Below are 23,126 nucleotides of genomic sequence, written 5' to 3'. Positions count from 1 at the left end.
GCTATTTTTTTCTATGAAAAATATTTTCCAACTTTTGAAAATATGTTTAATTTTCCTTGTTTTTGAGAAAAACATTTTCCTTGGGTGAAGATGGTTTTTATTTTCCCCAAAAGAAGGAAAATATTTTCATTTTTAGGTGATATTTTTCATGTCAATCAAACATACTCTAAGTGAAAAGAATTCCACGAGAGTTTCGGTACTTTCAGAATAAATTCTTCTGTGTATTAGATATTAGTTAAACGATGGCTCTAATCAACATTAATTCACCTAATACCATCCTCTCTAATATTATTTTTAATTCTTGATACCATCTAACTCAATGTGCCAAATGCACCTTAAAAAATTCATATAAAAGCAAAGAAAGCACTTGCAAACAGGATCCAAGAACTGCAAGAAACTGTGGAGCCATCTTCACAAATGAATAAGCAGTGACATGTCCTATAATTCTATTTACACACACAAAGGGACAATAATTAACATTAGAATCCAATCTTCATTATTATAACAATACTGCAAGCCCAGGTTTGGACCGTTTGGTTTGGCTAAAAAATTAAAGTTAATAATTAATTTTAATAACACGGATTCATAATTTTCACGAACTTTTTAATCACACTTGTCATCAATTTTTATCAAAATTTACTAAAAATTTAATTTTTATCGAAAGTAAAAAAGGGCCTAAGTAATACTACTACCACAATATATTGATCAAGATTTTTTCTCATCTTTCAATTATTGCAAGGGCAAATAATCCATCACTGTCTCGAGTATGGTAGAGGAAGCTTTGGAGTCAATTTAAGCAGTGAATTCTCATATATAGGGTTAAATTAGTGAATTTCTTGCACAAGATATCATCGGTTTAGGGAAAAAAATATTCCTACCTCAAATCTTGTGCGTACTTGCCATGTTCTCAGCGATCATACGTCGTATGAGGTACATAATTTGTAACTCATAATCACTTTCACAGTAATTCTCTATTTTGATTGCAATAGTTAGCACTTGATACATGTTTGGTATGAAGTTTTGAATAATATGTATCTCATATGACGTATGATCGTGAAGAGCATGGTAAGTGCGCACAAAATTTGAAGTTTTTTCCCAATTGTATCACACAATAAAAAAAAATTAATTTCTCTTTCTTATTAATTTTATTTGGTATTGTTCTGTCTAGTAGGTATGGATGGCTAAAAAGTATACTAACCTCATTTTCATCAAAGATAAAGCTACTTTACCAGAAGGATTTAACAGAAAGCTTGATATAATTGCATGTGTCAATAGATGATTGTGTGAAAAAAGTTGACCGTATTTTAAGCTATTCAATGATACAATGACATGTGGCATTATGTCAAATTTTATGCCAATCTTAATGTTCATATAGCATGATTGTTTCATCAATCTCACAAAAGATTTGGTTAATTATTGTACTTCCTGGACTTGTGCTTGTACCCATGAAATTATCCGAATTTGTCGAACATATGAACTAGTCACATTTAAAGGGCCTCAAAGGTATAGACTGGTCTATGGTAGAATTGCCACAGAGGTCCCGATTTATTGCATAGGTAAAAACTTCGTTCCTGACTTTTCATGTGGAATGTATAAATTCTTGACATCTTAATTTTGTTACATTACTTTTCCTAAGGAAGAAAATTGTCCATATTATCATTGAAATGTCACGTTCACGACAGGTAGAACACTGTTTTGAGGATAAAATGGGTACACATAAATAATTTTTAAATACAAAATAAATAAATAAGGCAATAGAAGGAAAAGAAAAAGGAAGATAAAAACAATTAAGGCAAAAATAAAAAATAAAAAATTTAAAAAAATCCTGCATCTCTATAATCTCCACAACCGTTTTTTCGTCCAGTGTATTATTTTTTTTTCCTTTTTTTAATTTATTTTATTATTTTATTAGAAAAATATAAATACTTTTCTAAGATAAAATGTTTATACTATTAACAAACAATTTGAAATTTTCATTGTCTAGAAAACAAAATTCGTATACATTGAAAAATTCAGCAGTGACATCGATTTGACCAATAATCCATCGGTTCAACCATTCACCGAATGACCTAATATCTTGACTGAATTGAATATGATAGTTATATTGTAGCATTGACTCGTATGCTAGAGTAAAGGACTCATTGATAGGGATAGCAGTTGGGCCCCGCCCAAGCCCAGTCGTGCCTCGCTCCACCTTAGACGAGGCGGGGCGACAGCTTACCCCGTTTGCTGCCTTTTTTTGACATTTTTCAAAATTTAGAGTTATGTTATTATTAGAGAATAAATTAGATACAAATTAAAAATAGATTTTTAATAGGTGAATTGTTAAAAAAAAAATTTTAAAATTTTTTTTTCTCTTCACGGGACGGGTTCAAGAAGGGGCATCCCCGCCCCAAGCCCTGAGAAGGGGCGGCGAGTCCCATCCCATCCCGTCAACTTGTCAACGCGAATTTTTTTGTCATCACTACAGTTCTTGAGACACATTTTTGTAAAGAGCCCAATTCTAGAGGCCCAGAATTCTTTCAAAAATATTGGGCCTCCAACCTTACTTGATCTAGTACATAAAAAAGAGAGAATTGCATCCTACCTTGTCATTGTTCATTTCAATAATCAAGTGCGAAGAAATTTATTTTAGGAAAATCAGGTGCACTTCCTCACTCCATTCCACACCCACCCACTTAATATAGAAAAATTAATCCTAACCCCATTTCCGCCATTCCATTTTCACCACTTCATCCACCATAACTTCCAATCAACCACCACCGTCGACGACAGAAACATCGCCCGTCATCAAGAGAATGTCAAGCGAATTATTGGTATTCATAAAGTTGGCATTTCAACACAACATTTCCCTACCAAAAGTTACGGTAATGTCTACTTCCTGCATAACTTGAATTTTAGCACAGTGGTCACTTTTCACAAATACTTGTCGAGTCCAAGCAATTAATTGAGATTTTTAACTCGCAACCGAACGACCATATTCTTTGAATTAAAATTTAATCTGTTGTTATTGTAATTTTCGGCCAACCCTTTGACTAATGTTTACATTTTCACGTGACTATGTCCGTCAAGTTTACAAAATTCATACAACATGGCCCATAACTTTGTGGTATAACTTTGATTCTTCACCAACCATTTTAATCAACAGGAAGGTGATAAGACAATTGAAGAAAGATTGACCAATATTTGATTGTTTTGATGTAAGAAAAATTCATAATGGTGGCAACAAAACAGTACCATTTTCCACAATGACCATTCTACTTGTACACTTTTTTTCACATCAATTTTTACAGCATACACACATGCAAGTGGGTGGGGCTCACGATTATTTTAATCGTGGACCTTACCTTTGTGAGAGGAGTGAAAAAAGTGATGTACAAACAGGATAATTGTTTCTACAAATTCATTTGGTCCACAGAATGAAGCTAATTTATTAGTAAGGTAAAACTAACCCCCTATTTGAAAACCATTATTTTTAAACTCTATTTTTTTTACGTACTTATTTTCAACCCCATACGTACGCAATGATATATTTTCTACGTAAATTCAAATGGAAGCAGAATAAGTTTAAAATTTCTATTTAAATTTGTTCGTCAAAATTGCCTAAATGGAAGCAGAATAAGCTTAAAATGTCGAACTGTTCTGTGTGCTTTTAGGACATCTAATTATCTCTCAAGTTTCTCAAGACATAGACTACAGATAAGAGAGAATATGCTCAAAAATTTATACGTCATTTCTCTCACTATATATGCAAATTTATAGCATGTTTGGCTAAGCTTAAACAGTTTACTTATAAGTATACAAGTGGACAAAGTAAATTAAAAGTAAGAAAACGATAAGTTGTCCAAACTTGTTTAGTGAGAAGTCTTCTTTAAGGCTTAAGCAAACATGCTGTTAATCGCTTCATTTTCACATCTTGATCCATAGACTCTTTCCTACACAGCAAAGAAACCAGTTTCTCAAGCTGTTAGGGATGGCATCAGTGCATTTTTAGCTGCTTCTTTCCATACTTGGTGAACAAAATTGGAGATAAATTTACTCTTTCAATAATCGTGTTCAGTCTCATCTATTTAACATACTATGTTGAACATCCCTGACTGTACTCATTGTAGAAGCTATATGTAAATAACAATAATCACAAACTTATTTTTCAAGATTGTATCATTGTACGTATGAAATAAGACTAATATTTTATGCTGCATGGTTGGGAGCAATTTGCTAGTTAGTTGTTAATTTAGTTTATGCAACCGGATTTAATTAATATTCAATTGTTTTTCATACTCACATAATAAGGATAAGATTTAAATGTATTTATGTAGCATTTTTCTAATGGCTTAAATTGTTAGATAAGACGTTTGATATGATATTAGAGAGGCCAAGTGAAAAATATATTTAATTTGCATGTAAATTAGTATTTTGAGGATACAACTTGAACTTGTAGAGGAGACCGGATGTAAGCATCATCGAACAGCATATTAAAAATTGCTGTTAACATTCATGCGGGGAGCAACACGATTTAAAAGGTTGATGTGTATATAAAACCTTAAAAAGTGTGTGTATATACATATACATAGAAAAGTCTACATATACATAATTATTGCACGTAATGTTGTCCATAATATGATGTGACAATAATTCGATTATTAATGTGAAAGTGTAAGATTTGAATTAAAGGAATGATCCATTGTCACGTGTAATTATGAACATTATTATGTAAATAATTATGTACATGTAGCACTTTCCTATATTCATTATCTTGAACAACACACACCAAGAGATGTATAGATTATATGAAATAATAGAGACAAGGGATAGGGGTCAAGTGGATTTGAGCCGCAGAGACAAGTTTTGATGACCTTTCCACACCATAAAATACAAAAGAAATTATGGCCGCCGCAGCTGGCGGGGGTGGCTCACCGGAAACGGTGCTTTCGATACTCATAGCAGCGAATTGACACCTCTAATGAGTTAGATTGATGGGGGCCCACCTGTAAGAAACTGAATGGCATGTGTGTAATTAGTTAGTCTGCTGGACCACCTCATACTATTATTTTCCTGTTTGGACTTTGGACCATCCATTTGAGTGAAGGGTCCATTTGAGTGAAGGGTTGATTCACAGTGGGGCCACCAGCTCCCACAGCAAATTTGAAAATTTAATATTTTGTCCAATATTTTTTCAAGATTTTTAAAAAAGTCCTTATTGTTTTCAAGCTTTGCCCCCATAATTAAAATTTTATGTAATTTCCCCTCATAAATCTTATCTTCTAGCTCCGGCCTTGCATTTGATAGCATTCTTTATACATCTGTAATCCACTTGAGCTTATTCAAAACACAAGCACATATTTTCTATAGTTAGAAACTCGTAGATTTTTGGGACTTGCATATTTTGCTTTCCACCTTCTGCAACTTCATCAAACTAAGTTACTTTTAGGGCCTGTTTGTGCCCTTTAATTTCAAAAAGTATGTTATGAAATTGTGATTGATGTTGAAATGTGTGGTTAAAAAAGAAGGAAATTTTTTTGACTTATGTGTAATATTATTTTAATGAAAAATGAGTGATTGAAAATGAGTACTGTAGAAAAAATAACGTGGTAGAATGATTGACAAACAAAGACTTAGTGTACTTCTCTCTTCTTACATTTTCTATTACAAATTTCTTTTCTTAATGTAAATTTCTTTAGTTCCACACAAGATATACCCAACAATCAAAGAGGCATTTGCTTAATGTGTCATTATATCACGTTCACTTTTTTGCATAAATTATCATTTCCGTCGTTCGATTCTTTACATAGAATACACACAAATATATCAAATATTCCCCCTTTTTTTTTTTTTTTTGAACAGTTTGCTCTACTTTTGTCCTATTTTCGAGATATGGTGCAAACAACTTTCTTCCTCGATCAAGATCAAATACAATACTTATTAGAATAGTTAAGAACAAACTAGAAGTACCATTTCCATAGACATTTATATATAACATCATCTTTAAACAGAATTTGGATAGCATTTCAATGCATGAACAAATTATTTTTGGATCCAATTTAATGAGGTCAAGAACATGTCCCTCATTCTGTTTTATTTAGGGTACTGTCCAAATAACATTTTGGGAATATCATATGGACATCATACGTCTAGAGATATCAATAACACCACCACATAAATTATTACAGAATTAAAAAAAGTGAGGAAATAAACAATTATAGAATTGAAAAAAAAAAAATACTAAAAGTGCTATTTGGATATTCAATAATATATTAAGTTGTGTGCTTTTGGACAGGATATTTCAATATTCCACAGGTGACAACACGACAAAGCCGCGTACACTTTACCTTCAAAGTCGAGCAGACTTTTTAAATATTTTTCTTTATTTTACAAATTAGAGATAATTCAGGAATCATTACGAGAAAATAAAGGAAATTAAGATGCATTCTATGGAAATTTGTACAAACTACGATACATGGTTTTTTCAAAAAGAAATAAAGTAAATAAAACAGCCTGGACGAGTTGGCAAGCCAACGTACCTTTGCACAAGTCAAGATCTACTGCCCTATTTTGCTGTTCATCTCAGATTTATTCTTATTAACTTCACCACTAACGTACGAAATGATGTGTCAAAAATTAATTGTATAGACAGCAAAATTGGGCGGCAAAGTTTGACTCCCTTTGCACCCGGGACTAGATATAGTGGTAGAAAAAATAAAATCTAAAGAAAAAAAATTGAAAAAAGGAGAAAGATTGTCGACAAGTTGATAAAAACAACAAGAGAAATGATACGTGTATTATACTCACAAAATTTATTTCATCTATCGAATAATCAAACCATCCATTAGGCTTCAGGTGTCACTCTAGAACACCAACAAAGAATTCTTTATATCGTAGCCCATCTTCTCCAAATTGGGATTAATGGCAAACTGTATCATCGGTGGCGGTCCGCAAGCCAATGCGAGAGTGGTTTTCGATGCTTCGGGAATGTGTTCTCGGAGAATGCTCTCCGTGATGAAGCCCAAACTATATCTCCAGCCTTCTTTAATAGATTCTTGGACGACGTACCACACTTTGACCCTGTCCGGATATTTCTCAGCCCATTCGTCTAGTTCGTCTTGAAGTAATATATCATCTTCGGTGCGATTAGCGTATACTACAAACATTTCAGTTTCATCCTCAGGATCCTTCAAAATAGCCTGCATAACTTGATAAACCGGCGTAATCCCCGTGCCACCAGCGAGCAAGACTAGTTTCTTGGCAAACTTGTGTTTGCCATGCACCAAAAAGTTGCCCTTTCCCGTGTATTCAATGTGACCTAAAGGACCCTTCACATCCAAGAATGATCCAAGTTGGAGTGAGTCCAAATGCTGTGACATAAGCCCACCATTTGGAAATTTGGGATGAATTACCTTGACGTAAATCTTCACGACTAGCTCGAAATATCCGACTGTGTCAACTCCACTTGTTGGCGTGTAAGCTCGCATGCAAAGCTTATCCTCGATTGTAGCACACAAAAATATATGCTTCCCAACAGGTAATCCTAGAACCTGATCTTCAGCAGGCAATGCAAATCGAAACACTCGAACATCATGGGAAATTGACGTCTTGGAAACAAGTTTGCATGTAATTTTCTCGCGTGGAATTAGGGCAACATTTCTCGCCGGTGCAATTTCCTTGATCGGGGCTAAGTAGAGATCGCCTCCCGAGGGACCATGAACTGAATTATTAGGAGATGAAGCACTGGAATCTGAGGTATAACCAGTAGTTATCAATTCACCTATCCTATAATCTTCCAAAAGTTTCTTGGCCTTATCAGAATGGATTGCGTCAAATTCTTCCGTGCAGTCTGTGCCAGAGTTGATGAGAATACTGTCAGTGCCACCCGGGTGGTCCTTGAGGAAGCGAGTGCAGTCGTAGACGTGGCCGTGGACGATGATCCAGGCAGAGTCGGACGAGTTGTGCTTCTTAACCTCAGACATTGAATACATTTTTGAAGAAGTGTTCATAAAAGGCGATGAAACACTCTTCTTTAGGGTTTGATTTGCCTCGGAGGATTTCTCCAAGTGCCTCTCCTTAGCCATCCATCCACCAGATTGGTTTCCAGGTTGAGTTGGGTGTTCAAAGGCGATTCCAATCTCTCCTTTGAGTGGTTTGCACACATTAGTTTTCACTCGGAACCAACAATTATTCATCATTCCCTGCACAATTTAAAGATTATATACTTTCTTAAAGTTACTTGCTTTTTAAGAGGGTGTTTGACTTCCTTTTTTTATGAAAAAACATATTTTAAAATAGTAGATTGATAAGAAATATATGGTTGAAAAATAAAAAAAAAGTTTAAATTTTTATAATGGCACATGCCAGCACACGGTCAGTAGTAAGAATTTTTTGTCTACATTGTGCCCAGCTAAAATTACTTATCAGTAATCAGTAAGTTTAAATTTTTAGTAGATTTTGATAAAAATGATGAGATGTGTGATTAAAATTAATGAATCCCATAAAATATCTTCTTAAGATAATTATTAATTTTAACTAATATTAAAATCTAAATTTTTAATCCCTACTAAAAAGGCTTAATATATTACATATATATAGGTCAATTAAAAATTACTTATTTACTCGTGAACTTATAAACAAACTTTTGCCTGACATCTTTTAGCATTCTTAGAAGTTGCTAGATTTCAATTCCAAACACTTCTTAATAAAAGTCTTTACCAACTGCGTACTTATAAGTAAATTTGACTTTGGTAGCCCCATTTTGAGATAATTGATACTTTTTAAGAATGTATCGTTAACAAAATAAAAAATAAAAAAATAAAAAATATTATGAATCCATGTATCAAATAATTTTATTAAAGAAGTGACGTTAAAAATGAGTTTTCAAAAATAAAAAATTTAAGAAATATTATCAAGCGGGCAGAATATTAAGCCAAAAATGCGGGTGGGGTGGAGTTACCATGACATTCCAAATTAGATTTTGGGGCTGCGTGTTGAGGGATTGATCCCAGGCCCGAACTGCAACTTCTTTCGCAGCAAGTAAATCCAGCACCTCCACCTCCAGTGACCAGAAGCACCAGCACCAGTATTTGCCGTACTTGTTCGGCTTCTCCGTGTGGTCCAAAGCGGCAATCTGCCATGTCTCGCCGCCATCCATAGTCACCTCCACCCTCGTCACTTTCTTCCCACCACCTATTCATCATTTAATACTGCTTTTCTAAATATAATTTTCTTGACATATGAGAGTTTAATGATGATTTAATGTGTACAAACTCGTCCACATGGACACAAACCCATGCACGAATCAGATTCCTTTATCATCAAAATCTAAACTTGAAAATTTTTTATTGTAAAGTACGACTTTTCTTTATACCGATACATTGTTGAACATGAATCTAAAAGTCAATGAATATAGTCAAGTAAATAGTTAAAGTTCGGTCTTCATGTTGAAAAATGAAAGGTTGATTTTTAACCATTCTTTTGATCCACATAATTAATATTAGTCAATTCTTGGAATTATTAAGAATCAGTAGTTAGCACGCTTGTTTAGTGATACAAATTTTTACACAAAGAAAATATTTTTTATGAATTCAAACCAAAAAGAAAGTTAAATGAAAACATAAGTAGTCTTTCTCGTGTTTTAAGGCGACATTTATTTAGAGCCTGTTTGGGAGAGGTTTTTTTACCCAAAAAATTGATTGTTTGATCGTTATTTAATTATTTCAGTCGTAATTTTTGACTTCTTCTCTCACAGATGGACCTCAATTTTCTTCTAACGGTCAAAAAATCAATTCTCAAAATTCCTCTCAAACGGGGTCTCAGTAGTTGGCCTTCCCTCTCTTTATATATTAGCCATTTGCTTTTCTTTTGGTTACAGTAAAAGAGAGTTAACCACATGAAAAGGAGAGAAAGTGGGATAAAGATGTGCTGGTGTTTCTTGTTCTTGTCCACTTTGTTTACTGAGCACTTCTTCTTTCTAACTAATCAGTTCTCAATTATAATTTCAAATTGACTTAAAGTAGGCTTATTTTTCTTCTTTTCGAAGAAAAATCCTGTCAGTCTGTAAAGAATGTATGCCAAATGGAACTCAAAATTCCATGTGCACAGACCCAGTAGTGTAAATATGGGATTGTAGTTTGATTTAAAGTATGTGGGCAAACTAATAGTCATTTTGGAGACATCGGGATTCCTTTTCTAGAGTATATACTGTGGCGGGTCAAAATCTACTTTTTGACCTTTCTTCCTTTTAAGGGGATTCTGTATTATTCATTCTTTTATGCCCAATTTTAAAGGAAAATCAAGATGTACATATGGGATTACACCCTCATCACATGTAGGCGGTCCATCTATACTTTATTGTGTGGGCCTCCTCCATGTGACGTGTAAGTCTATATACACGATTATGTACACGTAGCATTACCCAATTTTAAATTCTTAGGTTCTATTTTTTTATAGGTGTGTTTGATTACATTTATTTTCCATGAAAAATATCAGTTTTCCATCCAAATTTCTACTTAAGGTGTTTGATTGCTATTTTTTTCTATGAAAAATATTTTCCAACTTTTGAAAATATGTTTAATTTTCCTTGTTTTTGAGAAAAACATTTTCCTTGCGTGAAAATGGTTTTTATTTTCCCCAAAAGAAGGAAAACATTTTCATTTTTAGGTGATATTTTTCATGTCAATTAAACATACTCTAAGTGAAAAGAATTCCACGAGAGTTTCGGTACTTTCAGAATAAATTCTTCTGTGTATTAGATATTAGTTAAACGATGGCTCTAATCAACATTAATTCACCTAATACCATCCTCTCTAATATTATTTTTAATTCTTGATACCATCTAACTCAATGTGCCAAATGCACCTTAAAAAATTCATATAAAAGCAAAGAAAGCACTTGCAAACAGGATCCAAGAACTGCAAGAAACTGTGGAGCCATCTTCACAAATGAATAAGCAGTGACATGTCCTATAATTCTATTTACACACACAAAGGGACAATAATTAACATTAGAATCCAATCTTCATTATTATAACAATACTACAAGCCCAGGTTTGGACCGTTTGGTTTGGCTAAAAAATTAAAGTTAATAATTAATTTTAATAACACGGATTCATAATTTTCACGAACTTTTTAACCACACTTGTCATCAACTTTTATCAAAATTTACTAAAAAATTAATTTTTATCGAAAGGAAAAAAGGGCCTAAGTAATACTACTACCACAATATATTGATCAAGATTTTTCTCATCTTTCAATTATCGCAAGGGCAAATAATCCATCACTGACTCGAGTATGCTAGAGGAAGCTTTGGAGTCAATTTAAGCAGTGAATTCTCTTATATAGGGTTAAATTAGTGAATTTCTTGCACAAGATATCATCGGTTTAGGGAAAAAAAAATTCCTACCTCAAATCTTGTGTGTACTTCCCATGTTCTCAGCGATCATACGTCGTATGAGGTACATAATTTGTAACTCATAATCACTTTCACATTAATTCTCTATTTTGATTACAATAGTTAGCACTTGATACATGTTTGGTATGGAGTTTTGAATAATATGTATCTCATATGACGTATGATCGTGAAGAGCGTGGTAAGTGCGCACAAAATTTGATGTTTTTTACCAATTGGATCACACAATAAAAAAAATTAATTTCTCTTTCTTATTAATTTTATTTGGTATTGTTCTGTCTAGTATGTATGGATGGCTAAAAAGTATACTAAACTCATTTTCATCAAGGATAAAGCTACTTTGCCAGAAGGATTTAACAGAATGCTTGATATAATTGCATGTGTCAATAGATGATTGTGTGAAAAAAGTTGACCGTTTTTTAAGTTGTTCAATGATACAATGACATGTGGTATGTCAAATTGTATGCCAATCTTAATGAAATTATCCGAATTTGTCGAACATATGAACTAGTCACATTTAAAGGGCCTCAAAGGTATAGACTGGTCTATGGTAGAATTGCCACAGAGGTCCCGATTTATAGCATAGGTAAAAATTTCGTTCCTGACTTTTCATGTGGAATGTATAAATTCTTGACATCTTAATTTTGTTACATTACTTTTCCTAGGGAAGAAAATTGTCCATATTATCATTGAAATGTCACGTTCACGATAGGTAGAACACTGTTTTGAGGATAAAATGGGTACACATAAATAATTTTTGAATACAAAATAAATAAATAAGGAAATAGAAGGAAAAGAAAAAGGAAGATAAAAACAATTAAGGCAAAAATAAAAAATAAAAATTTTAAAAAAATCCTGCATCTCTATAATCTCCACAACCGTTTTTTCGTCCAGTGTATTTTTTTTTCCTTTTTTTAATTAATTTTATTATTTTATTCGAAAAATATAAATACCTTTCTAAGATAAAATGTTTATACTATTAACAAACAATTTGAAATTTTTATTGTCTAGAAAACAAAATTCGTATACATTGAAAAATTCAACATTGACATATCGATTTGACCAATAATCCATCGGCTCAACCATTCACCGAATGACATGATATCTTGACTGAATTGAATATGATAGTTATATTGTAACATTGACTCGTATGCTAGAGTAAAGGACTCCTTGATAGGGATAGCAGTGGGGCCCTGCCCAAACCCAGTCGTGCCTCGCCCCACCTTAGAGGAGGCGGGGCAACAGCTTACCCCGTTTGCTGCCTTTTTTTTGACATTTTTCAAAATTTAGAGTTATGATATTATTAGAGAATAAATTATATACAAATTAAAAATAGATTTTTAATAGGTGAATTGTTAAAAAATAAATTTTTTTAAAATTGTTTTTCTCTTCACGGGGCAAGTTCAGGGAGGGGCATCCTCGTCCCATGCCCCGAGAAGGGGCGGCGAGTCCCATCCCATCCCATCAACTTGTCGAGACGAATTTTTTTTGTCATCACTACAGTTCTTGAGACACATTTTTGTAAAGAGCCCAATTCTAAAGGCCCAGAATTCTTTCAAAAATATTGGGCCTTCAACCTTACTTAAAAGAGAGAATTGCATCCTACCTTGTCATTGTTCATTTCAATAATCAAGTGCGAAGAAATTTATTTTAGGAAAATCAGGTGCACTTCCTCACTCCATTCCACACCCACCCACTTAATATAGAAAAATTAATCCTAACCCCATTTTCCACCATTCCATTTTCACCACTTCATCCACCATAACTTCCAATCAACCACCACCGTCGACGACAGAAACATCGCCCGTCATCAAGAGAATGTCAAGCGAATTATTGGTATTCATAAAGTTGGCATTTCAACACAACATTTCCCTACCAAAAGTTACGGTAATGTCTACTTCCTGCATAACTTGAATTTTAGCACAGTGGTCACTTTTCACAAATACTTGTCGAGTCCAAGCAATTAATTGAGATTTTTAACTCGCAACCGAACGACCATATTCTTTGAATTAAAATTTAATTTGTTGTTATTGTAATTTTCGGCCAACCCTTTGACTAATGTTTACATTTTCACGTGACTATGTCCGTCAAGTTTACAAAATTCATACAACATGGCCCATAACTTTGATTCTTCACCAACCATTTTAATCAACAGGAAGGTGATAAGACAATTGAAGAAAGATTGACCAATATTTGATTGTTTTGATGTAAGAAAAATTCATAATGGTGGCAAAAAACCACTACCTTTTTCCACAAATTCATTTGGTCCACAGAATGAAGCTAATTTATTAGTAAGGTAAAACTAACCCCCTATTTGATAACCATTTTTTTTAAACTCTATTTTTTTATGTACTTATTTTCAACCCCATACGTACGCAATAATATATTTTCTACGTAAATTCAAATGGAAGCAGAATAAGTTTAAAATTTCTATTTAAATTTGTACGTCAAAATTGCCTAAATGGAAGCAGAATCAGCTTAAAATGTCGAACTGTTCTGAGTGCTTTTAGGACATCTAATTATCTCTCAAGTTCCTCAAGACATAGACTACAGATGAGAGAGAATATGCTCAAAAATTTATATGTCATTTCTCTCACTATATTTGCAAATTTATAGCATGTTTGGCTAAGCTTAAACAGTTTACTTATAAGTATACAAGTGGACAAAGTAAATTAAAAGTAAGAAAACGATAAGTTGTCCAAACTTGTTTAGTGAGAAGTCTTCTTTAAGGCTTAAGCAAACATGCTGTTAATCGCTTCATTTTCACATCTTGATCCATAGACTCTTTCCTACACAGCAAAGAAACCAGTTTCTCAAGCTGTTAGGGATGGCATCAGTGCATTTTTAGCTGCTTCTTTCCATACTTGGTGAACAAAATTGGAGATAAATTTACTCTTTCAATAATCGTGTTCAGTCTCATCTATTTAACATACTATGTTGAACATCCCTGACTGTACTCATTGTAGAAGCTATATGTAAATAACAATAATCACAAACTTATTTTTCAAGATTGTATCATTGTACGTATGAAATAAGACTAATATTTTATGCTGCATGGTTGGGAGCAATATGCTAGTTAGTTGTTAATTTAGTTTATGCAACTGGATTTAATTAATATTCAATTGTTTTTCATACTCACATAATAAGGATAAGATTTAAATATATTTATGTAGTATTTTTCTAATGGCTTAAATTGTTAGATGAGACGTTTGATATGATATTAGAGAGGCGAAATGAAAAATATATTTAATTTGCATGTAAATTAATATTTTGAGGATACAACTTGAACTTGTAGAGGAGACCGGATGTAAGCATCATCGAACAGCTTATTAAAAATTGCTGTTAACATTCATTCGGGGAGCAACACGATTTCAAAGGTTGATGTGTATATAAAACCTTAAAAAGTATGTGTATATACATATACATAGAAAAGTCTACATATACATAATTATTGCACGTAATGTTGTCCATAATATGATGTGACAATAATTCGATTATTGATGTGAAAGTGTAAGATTTGAATTAAAGGAATGATCCATTGCCACGTGTAATTATGGACATTATTATGTAAATAATTATGTACATGTAGCACTTTCCTATATTCATTATCTTGAACAACACACACCAAGAGATGTATAGATTATATGAAATAATAGAGACAAGGGATAGGGGTCAAGTGGATTTGAGCCGCAGAGACAAGTTTTGATGACCTTTCCACACCATAAAATACAAAAGAAATTATGGCCGCCGCAGCTGGCGGGGGTGGCTCACCGGAAACGGTGCTTTCGATACTCATAGCAGCGAATTGACACCTCTAATGAGTTAGATTGATGGGGGCCCACCTGTAAGAAACTGAATGGCATGTGTGTAATTAGTTAGTCTGCTGGACCACCTCATACTATTATTTTCCTGTTTGGACTTTGGACCATCCATTTGAGTGAAGGGTTGATTCACAGTGGGGCCACCAGCTCCCACAGCAAATTTGAAAATTTAATATTTTGTCCAATATTTTTTCAAGGTTTTTAAAAAAGTCCTTACTGTTTTCAAGCTTTGCCCCCATAATTAAAATTTTATGTAATTTCCCCTCATAAATCTTATCTTCTAGCTCCAGCCTTGCATTTGATAGCATTCTTTATACATCTGTAATCCACTTGAGCTTATTCAAAACACGAGCACAAATTTTCTATAGTTAGAAACTCGTAGATTTTTGGGACTTGCATATTTTCCTTTCCTCCTTCTGCAACTACATCAAACTAAGTTACTTTTAGGGCCTGTTTGTGCCCTTTAATTTCAAAAAATATGTTATGGAATAGTGAATGATGTCGAAATATGTAGTTAAAAAAGAAGAAATTTTTTTTGATTTATGTGTAATATTATTTTAATGAAAAATGAGTGATTGAAAATGAGTACTGTAGAAAAAATAACGTGGTAGAATGATTGACAAACAAAGACTTAGTGTACTTCTCTCTTCTTACATTTTCTATTACAAATTTCTTTTCTTAATGTAAATTTCTTTAGTTCCACACAAGATATACCCAACAATCAAAGAGGCATTTGCTTAATGTGTCATTATATCACGTTCACTTTTTTGCATAAATCATCATTTCTATCGTTCAATTCTTTACATAGAATACACACAAATATATCAAATATTCCCCTTTTTTTTTGTGAACAGTTTGCTCTACTTTTGTCCTATTTTTGAAGATATGGTGCAAACAACTTTCTTCCTCGATCAAGATCAAATACAATACTTAGAATAGTTAAGAACAAACTAGAAGTACGATTTCCATAGACATTTATATATAACATCATCTTTAAACAGAATTTGGATAGCATTTCAATGCATGAACAAATTATTTTTGGGTCCAATTTAATGAGGTCAAGAACATGTCCCTCATTCTGTTTTATTTAGGGTACTGTCCAAATAACATTTTGGGAATATCATACGGACATCATACGTCTAGAGATATCAATAACACAACCACATAAATTATTACAGAATTAAGAAAAGTGAGGAAATAAACAATTATAGAATTAAAAAAAAAAATACTAAAAGTGTTAATTGGATATTCAATAATATATTAAGTTGTGTGCTTTTGGTCAGGATATTTCAATATTCCACAGGTGACAACACGACAAAGCCGCGTATACTTTACCTTCAAAGTCGAGCAGACTTTTTAAATATTTTTCTTTATTTTACAAATTGGTGATAATTCAGGAATCATTAAGAGATAAAAGAAATTAAGATGCATTCTATGGAAATTTGTACAAACTAATCTCTTCATAGATTGAATTATATATCACGATAGATGGTTTTTCCAAAAAGAAATAAAGTAAATAAAACAGCCTGGGCGAGTTGGCAAGCCAACATACCTTTGCACAAGTCAAGATCTACTGTCCCATTTTGCTGTTCATCCAATTAATTCATGACATGTCATCAATAATTAATTTGTTATCTCAGATTTACTCTTATTAACTTCACCACTAACATACTAAATGATGTGTCAAAAATTAATTGTATAGATAGCAAAATTGGACGGCAAAGTTTGACTCCCTTTGCACCCGGGACTAGATATAGTGGTAGAAAAAATAAAATCTAAAGAAAAAAAATTGAAAAAAGGAGAAAGATTGTCGACAAGTTGATAAAAACAACAAGAGGAATGATACGTGTATTATACTCACAAAATTTATTTCATCTATCGAATAATCAAACCATCCATTAGGCTTCAGGTGTCACTCTAGAACACCAACAAAGAATTCTTTATATCGTAGCCCATCTTCTCCAAATTGGGATTAATGGCAAACTGTATCATCGGTGGCGGTCCGCAAGCCAATGCGAGAGTGGTTTTCGATGCTTCGGGAATGTGTTCTCGGAGAATGCTCTCCGTGATGAAGCCCAAACTATATCTCCAGCCTTCTTTAATAGATTCTTGGACGACGTACCACACTTTGACCCTGTCCGGATATTTCTCAGCCCATTCGTCTAGTTCGTCTTTAAGTAATATATCATCTTCGGTGCGATTAGCGTATACTACGAACATTTCAGTTTCATCCTCAGGATCCTTCAAAATAGCCTGCATAACTTGATAAACCGGCGTAATCCCCGTGCCACCAGCGAGCAAGGCTAGTTTCTTGGCAAACTTGTGTTTGCCATGCACTAAAAAGTTGCCCTTTCCTGTGTATTCAATGTGACCTAAAGGACCCTTCACATCCAAGAATGATCCAACTTGGAGGGAGACCAAATGCTGTGACATAAGCCCACCATTTGGAAATTTGGGATGAATTCCCTTGAAGTAAATCTTCACGACTAGCTCGAAATATCCGACTGTGTCAACTCCACTTGTTGGCGTGTAAGCTCGCATGCAAAGCTTATCCTCGATTGTAGCACACAAAAATATATGCTTCCCAACAGGTAATCCTAGAACCTGATCTTCAGCAGGCAATGCAAATCGAAACAGTCGAACATCATGGGAAATTGACGTCTTGGAAACAAGTTTGCATGGAATTTTCTCACGTGGAATTAGGGCAACATTTCTCGCCGGTGCAATTTCCTTGATCGGGGCTAAGTAGAGACCGCCTCCCGAGGGACCATGAACTGAATTATTAGGAGATGAAGTACTGGAATCTGAGGTATAACCAGTAGTTATCAATTCACCTATCCTATAATCTTCCAAAAGTTTCTTGGCCTTATCAGAATGGATTGCGTCAAATTCTTCCGTGCAGTCTGTGCCAGAGTTGATGAGAATACTGTCAGTGCCACCCGGGTGGTCCTTGAGGAAGCGAGTGCAGTCGTAGACGTGGCCGTGGACGATGATCCAGGCAGAGTCGGACGAGTTGTGCTTCTTAACCTCAGACATTGAATACATTTTTGAAGAAGTGTTCATAAAAGGCGATGAAACACTCTTCTTTAGGGTTTGATTTGCTTCAGAGGATTTCTCCAAGTGCCTCTCCTTAGCCATCCATCCACCAGATTGGTTTCCAGGTTGAGTCGGGTGTTCAAAGGCGATTCCAATCTCTCCTTTGTGTGGTTTGCACACATTAGTTTTCACTCGGAACCAACAATTATTCATCATTCCCTGCACAATTTAAAGATTATACTTTCTTAAAGTTACTTGCTTTTTAAGAGGGTATTTGAGTCCCATTTTTATGAAAAAAATATATTTTAAAATAGTAGATTGATGAAAAATGTCTGATTGAAAAATACAGAAATGTTTAAATTTTTATAATGGCACGTGCCAACACATAGTCAGTAGTAAGAATTTTTTGTCTACATTGTGCCCAGCTAAAATTACTTTAGTAATCAGTGAGTTTAAATTTTTAGTAGATTTTGATAAAAATGATAAAATGTGTGATTAAAAATTAATGAATCCCATAAAATATCTTCTTAAGATAATTATTATTTTAACTAATATTAAAATCTAAATTTTTAATCCCTACTAAAAAGGCTTAATATTAATATTACATATATATAGGTCAATTAAAAATTACTTATTTACTCGTGAACTTGTAAACAAACTTTTGCCTGACATCTTTTAGCATTCTTAGAAGTTGCTAGATTTCAATTCCAAACACTTCTTAAGAAAAGTCTTTACCAACTGCATACTTATAAGTAAATTTGACCTTGGTACGTTTGTAGATTTTTTGAGAATATGCCCCATTTTTGAGATAATTGATACGTTTTAAATAAAAAATTTAAGAAATATTATTGAACGGGCAGAATATTAAGCCAAAAATGCGGGTGGGGTGGAGTTACCATGACATTCCAAATTAGATTTTGGGGCTGCGTGTTGAGGGATTGATCCCAGGCCCGAACTGCAACTTCTTTGGCAGCAAGTAAAACCAGCACCTCCACCTCCAGTGACCAGAAGCACCAGCACCAGTATTTGCCGTACTTGTTCGGCTTCTCCGTGTGGTCCAAAGCGGCAATCTGCCATGTCTCGCCGCCATCCATAGTCACCTCCACCCTCGTCACTTTCTTCCCACCACCTATTCATCATTTAATACTGCTTTTCTAAATATAATTTTTTTGACATATGAGAGTTTAATGAGGATTTAATGGGTATTAACTCGTCCACATGGATCCTCATGCACGAATCAGATTCCTTTATCGTCAAAATCTAAATTTGAAAATTTTTTGTTGTAAAGTACGACTTTTCTTTATACCGATACCTTGTTCAACATGAATCTAAAAGTCAATGAATATAGTCAAGTAAATAGTTAAAGTTCGGTCTTTATGTTGAAAAATGAAAGGTTGATTTTTAACCATTCTTTTGATCCACATAATTAATATTAGTCAATTCTTGGAATTATTAAGAATCAGTAGTTAGCACGCTTGTTTAGTGATACAAATTTTTACACAAAGAAAATATTTTTTATGAATTCAAACCAAAAAGAAAGTTAAATGAAAACATAAGTAGTCTTTCCCGTGTTTTAAGGCGACATTTATTTAGAGCCTGTTTGGGAGGGATTTTTTTATCGAAAAAATTGATTGTTTGATCATTATTTTATTATTTCAGTCGTAATTTTTGACTTCTTCTTTCACAGATGAACCTCAATTTTCTTGTAACGGTCAAAAAATCAGTTCTCAAAATCCCTCCCAAACGGGACCTCAGTAGGTGGTGAATAACAACCAAGAATTCAATAGGGGAAAAAAAAAAATTCATCTCACCAGAATAAGCGTAGCCCCTCAATGTGTAAGGCCTCTGAGTTGTCCACGAGTTGATAGGTAGAATCTCTTCGTGATATGGTGTTGTGATCACTGAGTTTATGTTTAACTCATTGATTATGTATTCTGGCTTGTACCACCATGCTGCACAAAATTTTAATCAGACTTAAAGAACATTGCCTTAATTTGTAAAAATTTTGCACGTTACCTTCAGCATTAGCTAGTTCGGCATCAACGTGTGATGGAAGAACCCTGTTATCCTTGTAATGATAATAATTGTTTGATTCCTCGGTAGTAACGATGATTCTTTTCAGCCATTTTACCATTCTTCCACCGATGAATCCCGGAATTATCATTCTCACAGGAAATCCATGATCTGGAGCCAATTTTTCGCCGTTCTGCATGTAAGCCAGAATAATATCTCTTGACGGATCCATGGCGAATTCTTTCTTAATGCTCGTGCCGTATTTGGCTCCACCGCCTCCGGGCAAATCCTCCGCTCCTTCAAAGCAGACATTCAGACCACCTTTTTTCCGGCTGTAAATACCGCACTGCTTCAAAATGGCATGCAGTGGCACTCCGCACCAGACGGAGGTGGATATTCCTGCCGCACCCCAGTTGAAACCTATGGTCTGTTTCACCATGTTTTGTTCTTTTCTACGATTTCCGGCGCAGACGAGAGTCACCGGGAATTCTCTGCTGGGAAATTCGTCGACCAGTTGTTGCATTGTTAATTTCATTGGGCGTTTAACGAGCCCAGTGATTTCGACTGTCCATTCATCCCATCTGGCTCTAGGGACATAACCATGGTTTCGTACATAGTGAAGTGGAACAGGTGTAATGAATCCATGGTGCATGAGGCGGGTCAATGGCGCCTCCGCGTTAAACGGGTGTTTTCCGGTGAGTCGAACCATTGAGGGGTTGCGCTCAACCCAATTATCCGCAGTGCCTTCGTCTCTTGAATCCACAGATGGTTCCAGCTCCGACTTTGCTTTCTTGATTGCATTTACATATTCATTTTCGTCATCATCATCATCTTCACTGGAAGAATAATCAAACACAGTGCTACCATTAATCTTCTTAAATTCAGAACTAGAATTAGATGGAAAATTGCAGCCACGGATGGGGGAGTCAGACCGGTGGTGTTGGCCAGCCGGTGGAGTGGGCTTAAAAGAAGGACGGTTGAACTGCCGGTTTTCGACAGACGCCGCCATGGATTACTGCTAGTTTTATTAAAAGAAAAGAAATTTCTTCTCTCTCAGCATTTACCTGTAAATTTAATTTTGTGTTGAAAAATTGCAAGTGTCGGGGACTCATATAGAGAGATGCCGGGACTCTGTTTCGCGTGTGTCCAAAACCCTCATAATTTGAACCGTTAATTTAAGTGCGAGTGACATCATAAGAATACAGAGATATACATACACTTTGATCTCATGTACAAACATATACATACACTTTGATCTCATGTATAAACATGTACATGCAATGATGCAGAGAGAGGTGTACTTTTCAATTGGAAAAGATATGATTTTGATTAGTCATGCCAAACTATTTTTCAATTCTTTGTTTGTGTTTTTGTCTTTTTTTTTTTTCCGGATTATTCTTGGAATTTGTAAAAATTCTTTATTGAAGCTTCAAAATGCTCCTAGTAATATAGTGATTGAAGCAAAATAAAAATCACACCCACGAGTTATTCATTTTTATTCTCCACTATAAGATTCAGCCAAAAAAAAAAAAAAAAAGAAAAAAAGAAAAAAGAAGAAGGTAATACAAAAGTAAAAATATTATACTCAAAAGTTATAAATATTGAAAGTTAGTGATATTTTTGAAATATGAGAGGTATCTCTGATATTGTTTTCTAATTTAACGAAGAATTTTTTCAAAAAATGAATGATATGAATATCGCTGAATTATAAATATACATTCTTATTGAAATATATTACGATTCTAGTCATTTTAACCGGACTCTAGTTTCCTTAAAACTTTTATGAAGAGTTATATCGAAGATCTAATGATTTTAATATTTTCATGGATTGGAATCATGTATTTAGAATAAAATAATTTTTGACTTGTCAAAATCATGGTTAGATAGTCATTGTAACATTAAGATTTGCATTGTTTAGTAAGTAAATCAAATTAATAACAACAATGCACAAATATCTCTTGTGTATTTCTTCTTTTATCTTACCTTCAACAAATTTAACGTCAAAAAAAATCATGAACTTGTGCTAATTAACATCTCCAATTCTATATAATTGCCAAATATCAAGAGTACAATGATAAAATATTTCACACACCTCTTCATTAATCTCGTATATTAATGTCAAAAATCACCCACTTGCAATATGATCCACTTTTATATAACTCCAAAGTCCTGAATTAATAATAATATTTATACATAATGATTTGCATACAGATGAGCTATCAAAAAGGGGGGAGAATTTATTTTTATTTTTTTTAAGAAATTCTGACTTAATCATATTTCATCAAATCGTGTGTATATATGTAAATGATTATGTATATGTAGCAGAACTACTCCTAAATATGGCAATATTTTATATGCCCCAAAGTAAGGACTTGGTACGTTAGCTTAACAATATAGTAATGATTAATCAAACGTTTTGGTTGTAAAATAAACAGAGCTAAAGTGTTTTTATGTTGTGACACGTCTAAACCAATAAAATATTGAAATTTTCTTGAATCACTATGGGAAACTGGTGCTTCAGTAGGCAGTCAAATCTAGAATATATGTTAAGATAGATGAAACTTCCCTGGATTGCAACATGCTAATTGGGACTTCCAATACAAAATCTTGACCACCTTTCTCATAATCACTCGTAAATTTCATATTGTTTTCAAGTATTATATATATTAGCATCGATACTTAGAAGATTATTTTTATATTCGTGTAATGAGTATCTATAAAATGATTTATGTTGTGACACGTCTAAACCAATAAAATATTGAAATTTTCTTGAATCACTATGGGAAACTGGTGCTTCAGTAGGCAGTCATGCTAATTGGTGCCTACTGATAGATGAATCTAGAATATATGTTAAGATAGATG

The 23,126-nt window shown here is 33.8% G+C and overlaps 2 protein-coding genes across 2 annotated transcripts; both read right to left on the bottom strand.

Moving 5' to 3' along the window:
- Nucleotides 1–6,609: 6,609 nt before the first annotated feature.
- Nucleotides 6,610–9,333, bottom strand: LOC111383771 (nitrate reductase [NADH] 2-like). Its single transcript, XM_023007921.1, has 2 exons — nt 8,942–9,333; nt 6,610–8,183 (listed from the first exon to the last, which is right to left on the bottom strand). Exons 1-2 carry the CDS (start codon nt 9,137–9,139, stop codon nt 6,846–6,848), a joined length of 1,536 nt encoding a protein of 511 aa, XP_022863689.1. The 5' UTR covers nt 9,140–9,333; the 3' UTR covers nt 6,610–6,845.
- A 7,653-nt stretch (nt 9,334–16,986) lies between these two features.
- On the bottom strand, nt 16,987–21,375 carry LOC111383770 (nitrate reductase [NADH] 2-like). The gene is made up of 4 exons (XM_023007920.1): nt 20,268–21,375; nt 20,063–20,203; nt 19,148–19,380; nt 16,987–18,470 (listed from the first exon to the last, which is right to left on the bottom strand). The coding sequence occupies exons 1-4, from the start codon at nt 21,271–21,273 to the stop codon at nt 17,133–17,135; spliced, it is 2,718 nt and encodes a 905-aa protein (XP_022863688.1). The 5' UTR covers nt 21,274–21,375; the 3' UTR covers nt 16,987–17,132.
- Between the last annotated feature and the right edge of the window lie 1,751 nt (nt 21,376–23,126).

The sequence above is a fragment of the Olea europaea genome, unplaced genomic scaffold, assembly GCF_002742605.1.
Source record: "Olea europaea var. sylvestris unplaced genomic scaffold, O_europaea_v1 scaffold2754, whole genome shotgun sequence".
Lineage (NCBI taxonomy): Eukaryota > Viridiplantae > Streptophyta > Magnoliopsida > Lamiales > Oleaceae > Olea > Olea europaea.
The sequence above is the reverse complement of the archived record's forward strand: the minus strand, read 5'-3'. Positions and strand labels throughout refer to the sequence as shown.